This window comes from Bufo gargarizans, chromosome 4 (assembly GCF_014858855.1).
Source record: "Bufo gargarizans isolate SCDJY-AF-19 chromosome 4, ASM1485885v1, whole genome shotgun sequence".
Lineage (NCBI taxonomy): Eukaryota > Metazoa > Chordata > Amphibia > Anura > Bufonidae > Bufo > Bufo gargarizans.
Window position 1 is genome coordinate 73311945 of NC_058083.1, and position 11479 is coordinate 73323423.

At 44.4% G+C, this 11479-nt stretch overlaps 1 protein-coding gene across 1 annotated transcript; it reads left to right on the forward strand.

The window, feature by feature from the left end:
- The first annotated feature begins 309 nt into the window (after window positions 1-309).
- CMPK2 (cytidine/uridine monophosphate kinase 2) lies at window positions 310-7074 on the forward strand. The gene is made up of 5 exons (XM_044289195.1): window positions 310-1099; window positions 3422-3533; window positions 5385-5586; window positions 5669-5902; window positions 6650-7074. Exons 1-5 carry the CDS (start codon window positions 431-433, stop codon window positions 6768-6770), a joined length of 1338 nt encoding a protein of 445 aa, XP_044145130.1. The 5' UTR covers window positions 310-430; the 3' UTR covers window positions 6771-7074.
- Window positions 7075-11479: the final 4405 nt, after the last annotated feature.

Sequence of the window (11479 nt, forward strand, 5' to 3'; positions counted from 1 at the left end):
CTAGGGATATTGCTAAGTGCCGATATTCGTGATAATTTTGCGATCAACACTATTCGTGAATACGAATATATAGCACTATATTCTAAATATTCACGAATTCTCAAAATGGCGATATTCGGGATTAAAATTTGAATAAACGCGCTCAACACTAGGAATGATGTGTTGTTCTAGTCCTGTCATATTTAGTTTCCTCACATGTCATGATCTGCTGTCAGATAAGCAACTGCAGACAGAACCTGCCAGCTTGGAAAATGAAAGTCTGCTGCATGACGTCGAAGTCAGGAAACAGAAACTAGGCGTGGAGAAAACACTGTCTGAACACATGAGTTTCTGTTCTCTTCGGTAATAGATTTTGCTTTCATTTCTCTTCCCTGTAGGAATAACACGAGGACATCAGTCACCAGTAGGTGGTATATATCGGACGTTTCTGATGCTAGGATGGAGAAGACACAGACTTGTTCTGCAACTCTACTTTCACATAAAATCTGGACTTACCAACAGCAGAAGGATGGCCAGTTCTTCCACAGACCTGGAGTCACAGATGTTTGCTGTGGAGCCAAGTAGTTATTCCCTTAGCCCCTTCTACTTTAGAACATACAATGGTGGACCTCCGGCTCCATCTATGACCCCCAATGACTGGCCAATGCTTGCTCAAGGACGACTTGCCTTTTCTGTATGCATAACTAAAGGTCACAGGGTTAAAACTGCAAGACTACACAAGTCATTAGGACAAGAACTATCTCAGCAGCTTCCAGGCAGTGAGATCTTAAGACTAATCTCCTATAGACCAAATGACCTACATGGGTCTCTAGAGAAGGGTTTTTTCATTATGCCCCCTCTTTGCTGCCCTGATGCACAGAAGAGACTATGTGACATCCTCAGGGAGTACAGAAAGGACATCCAGCTCTGCAGCTACAGTGAAGGAGAAGAAGCTGAGATCTGGCAATATATATGGGAAGTGAAAGGAGAAGCAAAGGAAGTGGCAAGAAGGTCTCCAGTACTAAGAGTGGATGAACCAATGTCCTCCCCATTTGTCGATAGTATTAAAGGGTCTGCTGTGTTCTACGCACTGGAAGATGCATGCAGTATATTAAAGGAGGTAAGACATGCATTTATACCTTTGTATTTAGAATTATTTGGAACTTAATTGTACAGAGGAAGTTCCTCCAGAAGCATTCTGCTGCAGACCCCTTTTACATGAAATGAACCAATAAGTGACTGCCATGTAATCCCCTCTTTATCCTTTGCATCTGCTGCAGTGCTGTGTTGCAGCTGCTGCAGAACATCACAATACATACCTCTGATGCTAGTGATTGGTGGACATCACAAACCAATACATACATAAACTTCTGCAGAACCTCATAGTGCACACCTCTGCTAATGCATAACCTCATGATGCACACACCAGGTACTAAAGAACATCATAATACAGAACTCAGCTGCTGCAGAACACCATAATACATACCTCTGCTGCTGGTGAACATCACAACTAGAGATGAGTGAACTCGCTGTTTTCAAGTTTGGGTTTGGCGTTCAGGTTCTAGTTCTGTGGGAATTATTATGGATTCAGTTATCACGGAATATAATAGAATTCTATGATGGCATGCACCACGGAAGCCTTTAGAGGGAATCCATTATTCATTCCGTCATCATAGAAGTCTATGGGCAGCATATCGGATCCGTCTGGTTTCCATTATGCAGAAGTCCTGTCCTGCAGGCTTCAGCGGTGCATCCCGTCATAGAATTCGGTTATATTCCGTGATAGTGGAATCCATAACGGAATTCCTACAGAACACAAACTTAAAAACAGCAAGTTCACTCATCCCTAATTATAACACATACCTCAGCTACTGCAGAGCCTAATAATTAACACCTCAGCTGCTGCAGAACATATCAATACACACCTCAGCTGCTGCAGAACATCATCATACACACTACAGATGCTTGGAACATCATAATACACACATTTCAGCTTCTGAAAAACATCATAATGCACACATTAGTTGTATAAGGGTACGGCCACAAAGTCATTTTTCTGCATGCAGTTTTGGAAGCCAATATCAGGAGTGGATCATAAAAGGAGAGAAAGTATAAAGGACAGATACAACTTCTGCTCTGTTGTGAATTCACTCCTGGTTTTGGTCTTCAAACTGCACACAGAAATCAGCCTGCATGGCCGTACCCTAATACATACAGTACCTAAGGCTACTTTCACACTAGTGTGAATATTTTCCGGTATTGAGATCCGTCATAAGGTCTCAATACCGGAAAAAAACGCTTCCGTTTTGTCCCCATTCATTGTCAATGTAGACAAAACGTAACTGAACAGAACGGAATACTCCAAAATGCATTCCGTTCCGTTCTCATACCGGAGAGCAAACCGCAGAATGCTGCCGTTCGCTTTCCATCCTGGGATGCAGAGCAAAATGGATCCGTCATCACCCACAATGAAAGTCAATGGAGCCATTTTCTCTGACACAATTGAAAACTGATCTGTCCCCCATTGACTTTCAGTGGAGTTCATGACGGATCCATCTTGGCTATGTTACAGATAATAACAGTATTATCAGTAACGGAAGCGTTTTTGCTGAACCCTGCCGGATCCGCTGGTGTGAAAGTCGTCTAAGCTACTGCAGAACCTCAATACACACCTCAGCTGTGAGAGAACCTCAGCCTTTTCCTTGCATAGCGCCATACATTGTATAGTGGCTGTGCTTGGCATCACAGCTCAACCCCATTCACTACTGTGGGACTGAGCTGTGCCAAGGTCGTGTGACCGAACAATCAGCACCACGTCGCCTAGGGAAATCTGCAAGAAGTCCATTGCACTACTGCAAGAGCAATTGCCTTCTCAAACAGCTGATCGGCGAGGGTCCTGGGTGTTGGACCCTCACCGATCAGATACTCATGACCTAACCAAAGTATTTAAAGGGGTAATCCCATGACTAATGTAAAAACTGAAAATCAGACATATCATGCATGACAATCTCTTTCTAACAAAGCTAGAACCAGCCCTGTACCTCACATGGATCCAGAGATCTCCTCATTCATTGCTCTGCTAGATTCATATCAAGCTGGCAGCTCAAGGGGAGTATCTTTTCTGCTGAAGCTAAGGGGGCGTGTCCATGCTCTACCTATCACAGCTCAGGAGGCAGTTCAAGGATGATACTGAGCATGTGCGGCCATCTCAATGAGCAGGACAAAGAAATAAGAAAAAGTACAAACAGCAGGTGGCGCTTAACAGACACATTTTATTGAATAACTCAGCTACTATACTAAATTGTTAATTACATGCAATTACAAAATAATTCTGATGCAGGTGCTGGTTTGAAAACTGTAGAATATTTTTTGTGGGAGAACCCCTTTAAGTCTCTGAAAACCCCTTTAACCTTTGAACCCTGTAACACTTTTTCTGCCATAGTCTTCTGCATTTATCCCTGAAGCTCAGAAGGTTTTGGCCTCAGTGGAGCAGCACAGAGTTCTGGAGAGAGGACACTTTCCCATCATTGTTATTGAGGGCCTTGATGCCACAGGTAAGCTGGCTCCACAGCGTCCGTTAGCTGCGCATCAGCTATGGTAAAATGTATTTTTTCCTATGAATAAACTTGTGATGGTCGCTAGCTAATTTTTCACTCATAGTAATGCAGCTATCCTGAGAGTCACATGCTACCAAATGAGGAACCCAAACCTAAACCACCAGAACAGGGTCAGCTCATTTTTTGCCATTATTGTACTAAGGCTTCCTGGATTACTTTCTGCATAATGAAGTAACCGCTGTAATTGCAGTACCCCAGACCTGGAGGGATCTGCAATTGCATTGTAAATAATGTGGGAAGAATGGCAAAAGGGTGGCAGGAACAGGGCTTGTAGGGGTGGGCTGTCTAGATGCGGAGAGGAGAGGAGGAACACTCCCGAGTTCCTGAAAAGGATTCTCATGAGAGAACAACAAGGACTTGCCATCGAGTAAACCCTTGAGAAGTTAGAAAGCAGAGTGAGATGCTAACACCTGCATAAAAGACACTGCTGCGAGGTGAGGGACTACAGCTAAGACACCAATCACCCAGAGTACCACTAGGCCAGTTACAAGTCAAGTCTAAACTTGATAATGGACATCTACCCTTACAAGTGCCAAATTGCAGCCATCCAACCTGCCGCCGTATTCTTTACCGATGCCAGAAAATTGTACTTGCTATTGAATGCATCACAAGTTATATGCTGCACTTAGTTCTTCTGGCCTCATTCTTCACTGCACCCATCCCGAGGGAGCAACAGCCTGAGGGAGTACACCGGGACACAACACCTCATCAGGGCCACTACCACTCCCATCCTCTGCACCAGCTACTCACTGCATAATGACCACGGTTACAGTGGGTGACATTACCAACACTTTCTACTGGATTTGCTAACCAACCCCAGCATGCCTTGCTCTCTAATGTTTTACAGGGCCACCTCTTCTTGTTGCACTCTTCTCTCTGCATTAGTCACGTCCCCTACGCCTCCCCTCTCTATATAACTAGGAAGAGCAAGTCATGGGAAACATTATAGAGCAAAGCATGCTGGGATTAGTTAGCAAACATGAAGTTCTGCATGCAAACACCCTGCCAGGATGCAGTGAAGCTAAGAACAGGGGAAGGAAAGTGCTGACATGATAAACAGGTATATGGGGCAACAATATGCAGCATTGGGGAACTCTAGGCAGGTAAAAAGTCATTATGCACTGAACAAAAATATAAACGCAACACTTTTGGTTTTGCTCCCATTTTGCATGAGCTGAACTCAAAGATCTGAAACATTTTCTACATACACAAAAGACCCATTACCCTCAAATATTGTTCACAAATCTGTCTAAATCTGTTTAGACAGCATGAATATTGCACAGGTGTGCCCACAATAAAACCCCACTCTGAAATGTGCAGTTTGATCACACAGCACAATGCCACAGATGTTGCAACGTTTGAGGCAGCGTGCAATTGGCATGCTGACTGCAGGAATGTCTACCAGAGCTGTTGCCCGTGCAATGAATGATAATTTCTCTACCATAAGCCGTCTCCAAAGGCAGTTCAGAGAATTTGGCAGTACATCCAACCGACCTCATAACCGCAGACCACGTGTAACCACACCACAGGTGTGTCGTAGACTGCCCACAATAAAATGCCTCTTCTAATCTAAAGGAATATCAAAAGTGGACAGCCCCTTTAAGGACCACTTTCCGTTGATCTAGCTTCAAAAACAAATGTATTATATAGATAATTACACCAAGGAATTGAATTGTAGGTTCTAAAGTGCTTCTAATCTAGAGCTTTACTTTGATTTCCACATAGACCGTACTGACTGATTATTATTAGGCTCCGATGTAGAAACTACTTGTCATTTCTGTCTTGAAGGAAAATCCACTCTGACAGAGTCTCTTAAGACTCACCTGAAAGCAGCATTGCTTAAATCACCTCCCGAGTCCATTAGCCATTGGAGGACAACCTTTGATTCAGAGCCATCACTAATCAAAAGAGCTTACTATGCCGTAGGCAATTATATAGGAGCTACGGAAATAGCAAAAACATCAAAAACATCTCCAGTGATTGTGGACAGGTGAGTGCAAAACAGCATTCAGATATAAAGAGGTAATTCCCAAAGGTAAAGGCTTCAATCAATGTCTGTATGGTCCACGTAGGTTCTGGCACAGTACAGCTGCCTATGCTATCGCTACAGAGATGGGAGGGGGCATCCATAACCTACCAGACCACCACCATGATGTCTACCATTGGCCAGAAGACCTTCTTAGGCCTGACCTTGTCATTCTGCTGACTGTTCGTGATGAGGAGAGAATCCGTCGTATCCGCCAACGAGGACTTCAAGAGACAAAAGAAGAGAAGGAGTTAGAAGCCAACAGTATGTTCAGACAGAAGTAGGTGCAACCATTGCCCATTATAGCAAGGCTGAGTGCAATTCTCCATCAGTTCTAATAGCAATGAAACTCAAAAGCCAAAAAGCTGCCATTAACCAAACCTCATTCATACACAAAACTGTCTTTAAAGAGCACCCAACGGTGGGATCAACCCTATTAAATCAGGTATACTTCCTGTTGGGGTTGATCCTGCTGATTAAAATGATACCTGTCTTGCAAAAATCGGCTGTGGCATTTCTGAGAAGAAAGACTTTTATGCTGTATGAAGCTGAGGGCTTCATTGCACCAAGGGGTGGGGCCTGGTCACTCGGTGCACCTCAGCTTTCCACTGCTGGCCACGCCCCTCAGTGCACTGAAGCCCTCATTTGTATAAAGACAAAAGTATTTTTTCTCTGGAATGCTGCAGACGATTTTTACAAGACATGACGTGTCATTTTTATCAGCAGAACCAACCCTACCAAACAGTATGCCTTGTGGATCCTATTGATAGGTGTTCTTTAATGAGTGGTGTCTGCCACAGCTTTTATTATTGAACCAATATAGATGATAATAACCACTGTAACCATCTCACAACTACCTCCCTGCTATCTGGTGCCAAACATGGCAGGAGAAAGGGCAAACTTTACTGAGATCCAAAGAGTCCCTGACCACAAATTATAGGACCTTATAACTACTGGGCTAAGGCCATCTGACCATAGCAGCTGGATCACCCACAAATACTTACCCTTTTCATTCTTTTTGTTCTAGAGTGGAAGAAGTGTACAAGAGGATGGAGGACCCCAGCTGTGTTATCATTGATGCCAGCCCCTCAATGGAGATGGTTTTACAGGAAGCGCTATCTGTTATAAAGAAAAAGTGTGACATCTAACTGAGATCATCCAAAATTGTATATAGGGAGGCACTATATCTCCCAGGAACAGCCCAAGCTGCTACTGCTCACTCACCTGTTCTGTAGGAGCAGCGAGAAACCTGCACCCTCCACTCACTTGTGGATTCTAATTTCTAAATGTGTACTCTGCTGCCCTCCAGTGGACATTTGTTATTACTGCTGCTTCTCATTGTGGATTGTAACTCTTTACCTACAGTACACACTATTCTATTACAGATCATAATAATGATGGAAAATTGTATCTTTTTGTTTGTCCAAACTGGGAAAAAAAATGTCAATTTCATTGTATTTCAATTTCATTCACTTGATATGTTTGTTTTCATCATTAAGGGAGGGTTCACATCAACATTCTGAATTCCGTTGTTGCTTTCCGTTATAACGGAAAATAACGGAATTCATAAGACGGAATTCATAACGGAAACCTTGGCAGGCATTCCGTTTTGATCCGTCATCATAGAGTCTATGGGCAAGCATAACGGAACCATCTGGTTTCCATTATGCAGGACAGAAAAGAAAGTCCTGTTGACAGAACTCTCTGTTCCATCCTGCATAACGGAAACCATACAGTTCCGTTATTCATGTTGTCATTTATCCTCGGATGCAGCTGAGGTAGGGTATTGGCTATCCTTAGAGACCAGCCGTGTATGGAGACTTATTGGGAATACGATACTCCATGGGAATAATATGCAAGGAAAAAGAAACCGCCACCTTGTTGAAGTGGCTTCCTATAAGTCAAAATTCCAACTTTTTAACAAGCCTTCGGGCATGACAGGATGCCAAAATAGACAAAGCTAAATATCCATATGTAGACAACTATTTCAGGAGTAGACATGGCCTTGCAGTTCGCCCGGCGGTTGTTTTGCGGTGAACTTTGCGTGTTCGCGATTCGCTGAACATGCGAACATATGGAGAAATTCGCGCCCGCCATATTCTTTTACATTGTGAAGAACTTTGACCCATGACACATCCATCAGGTGGTACAGGACAGCCAATTGAGACATTTCAGCACATGGATATACCCCCTACCTTATAAATAAACCCGATCTGACCGCCATTTTACATTCAGTGTTTTGCCAGTGTAGGGAGAGGTTTCTGTGTGGAGCAGGGACAGACTGTTAGGGACACCAAATACTAGCTAATAGGGCCACAAAAGTCCTTTTAAGGACTGGTATAGGTGTGCTATCGATAGGCGTGAGGGGTGCGATATACTTCTAATATACTTTTATAATGAGTCAAAAACACATAGCTCTATATAGTGATCACCTGGAAGTCAGGGGTTAGGGGCTAGGGGCTTACTAGGGCCATTTTTATATAGGGTAAGGTTCTGGACGGGGTCACTCTTATCAGGGCGGGTGGTCTGTGGTTAGGCTATCAGGGCCAGAATAGCACCCCCTGTAGGGCAATATCAGGGACAGTACTTTGCCCACCCTGTCCTTCAATACCACATCATCATCTAGCCTAGGGATAGATTTTTTTTTGCTTTCCCTCCCGGATTCATGGATGTGCACTGGAACCCCCGGATTGTGGTAAGACATATGGTTTCTGATTTAGTGCCGCCGAGCACTTGTTATTGCCTACCTCATCTATCCTTTTTGCTTAACTTTAATAATGGTTCGCCTGCCATTAAAATGAATGGGACCCGCCTCGAACTTGCGGTTCGCGAACATTCGATCACGTTCGCGAACCGTCCCGGCAGATGTTCGTCCATCACTATTCAGGAGCTTGCATCACATCAGCAGTGTGTCAGAGAAGGATGTAATGCCTTGGATGGAGACTTATTGACAATGCTCCATGGGAAGACCATATGCAAAGAGTTTTACTTTTTTGGTCCTACCATATGGTTATGGAGGATGAATGACATGCAAAGAGGTATCTCTCAAGGAAAGAGAACCATCTCACAAACGCCAAAATCAAAATCTGACTCAGCTAGCCAGAATCCTATTCGGTACTGATGAGGCGTAAACACCCCGAAACAGCTGTCTATGGATGAATATTTGGCTTGGCTATTTTCCCTTGTCATGTCCAAAGGCCTATTAAAAAGTCTGATTTCGACTCATAGGGAACCACTTCCACAAGGTGGCACTAGCAAGATGGTTCTCTTTCCTTGAGAGATACCTCTTTGCATGTCATTCATTCTCCATAACCATATGGGAGGACCAAAAAAGTAAAGCTGGCCACACCCTGTGGATAAAAGCTCCATTCCTGCTGATTTTGGCAGGGGCAGTTGATAATGCAGTGTGTAGGGGGACTTCATGACTGTTGTATAGATTAATTCATTTAATTTTATCCTTTTTTTTCCTTATGTTATACTATTGTAAAGATTGTCACAGCCTTGTTTTTGTGTGAGTGAAGCATAGAAAATAACAAAAAAGGAATGCTGTTCTGTTTGTCGGCCTGTGTACTAACCTTTGCTCAATTCCTGACTCTAAACCTCTGCTGCCTGACCTGACCTGTGGCTGATTACCGTATTGACTCTTTGCTGTCTGCCTGTCACACTTTGTGTTGGGAGGGAAACACCACACCGAGCATAAGAGGGAATGGGGGACAGGGAATCAGGCCTGAGAACTAGGGAAGGAAGATGGACTCCTCCTAGTCAAAACCCTAGCCAAAATCCTGACTGACTACCAGTATTAACAGACCCCAAAAGGTAGGTGTGTTGATATGCAGGAATACCTAGAGTCCTATCTAGCCCTATAGGACCCTGGTACTAATGGCAGGAACGAGACTACCTGTTCCTCCAAAAGGAAGAACAAACAGGAGTCGCCTTCAGGCCTAATACAAACAATAGGGTAATGCAACACACAGAACCCAAACAAAATACAAAAGTGGAAAGGAAAGACTTAACTTCAAAGGGGCTATGGAAGCACCAGGAACTCCACTGAGATCCACACACCAGCAATCCACAACTGAAACTGAAGCTATGAACCGCACAGCATTGTGGGAGACGCAACACTAAATAAGGAAGGTTAAATGACCACAATAGCAACACCTGAGGTGTGGCCATTACCAGAAACAACACAGACGCCTATTGATTCACAAGGAAAACTTGTCAGATCAAACCACGTGTTGCCAGTCTCACCGACCTCCTGCCACGGGAATGTCCGTGACACTGCCATGACCTCAGACTGTTTCTCAGATTTGCAAGAACTCTGTCTGCCACTGTCGTGATCCAGGGGCAATGTTATAGGCACTTAGGCCTCAGGTTTTTTAGCTTGCACTTTCTCTCCTTTTTCTTTTACATCTAAAGCAACTATCCTCCAGCAGTTCTGTGTTCTAGGGGCCCCTGTATGGAGTAGGGTGATGGCTCCTCTTCAGACCTAATGGCACTAACCACTGTCTTCCCAGGTGTCTCTTCCTCCTAACAAACCTAGGTTTCTTTTTTGGCTCTTTGATCGTGAGGAAAACTTCCTCTTCTCCCATTCTTTTCTTCAGCTTGTTAGTCACATTGCCTCATTGGCGGCCTAGGGTCTGCACTGGTTCTGGTCTGCTAGGACTAACCATCTCAACTGCAGCTGTCCTCTTCTGTGGCACACCAGCAGGGAGGGAGATTCTCTCTCCTAATGCTTGCTCTACGGCAACCCCTCAACATCAGAGGCTGCTCTGGTAGTGCGCCACACTGCCCCCAGCTTGAGACCTTGATGCAGAAATAATCTGCAGCCTTTCTGAAACCCTACTTCTCACTTCGGCCTTTTCTTTCTTTGCACACCCAAAGCAGGGACCTCATCACGCTGGAACGCAGGTCCTGTCCTGAGCTTCCAGTCAGCAGCGAGTGTTCACCGTGGCGCCATCAAATGGATGAGATGAGTTTATTTTTTTATTTTTGCAGAAGCAGAGAAGGTGGCACTAATGGGGGCATTATTCTTACTGGGGGGCACTAATGGGGGCATTCACTAATGGGGGCATTATTCCTACTGGGGGTTACTAATGAGGACATTATTCTTACTGGGAGGCACTAATGGGGACATTATTCTTACTGGGGGCACTAATGGAGACATTGTTCCTACTGGGGGGCACTAAAGGGGGCATTATTCCTACTGGGGGGCACTAATGGGGGAATTATTCTTACTGGGGGGTCACTAATGGGAGCATTTTTACTACTAGGGGCACTAATGAGGACATTATTCTTACTGGATGGCACTAATTGGGGCATTAATCTTACTGGGGGTCACTAATGGAGGCATTATTCCTACTGGGGGCACTAATGAAGCCAGTATTCTTACAGGGAGGCACTAATAGGAGCATTTTTTTCTTACTGGGGGGCATTAATGGAGGCATTATTCTTACTAGGGGGAAATAATGGGGGCTTTTTTTTACTGGGAGCACTAATCGGGGCATTATTCCTACTGGGGGCACTAATGGGGGCATTATTCTTTCTGGGGGTCACTAATGGGGGCATTTTTACTACTGGGAGGCACTAATAAGGATATTATTCTTACTGGGAGGCAGTAATGGGGGGCATTATTCTTACTGGGGGCACTAATGGGGGCATTATTCATTCTCGGGCGCACTAATGGGGCCATTACTCTTACTGGGGGGCACTAATGGTGGGCTTTAATATTACCGGGGGGCATTAATGGCGACATTAATATGATTTGGAGCCACAGTATGACAGCAACTTAACACCCTGTGTTAAGCCACGCCCCCACAACCACACCCCTTTGGGGTGTGGCTTAACTTGGTTAGTATGT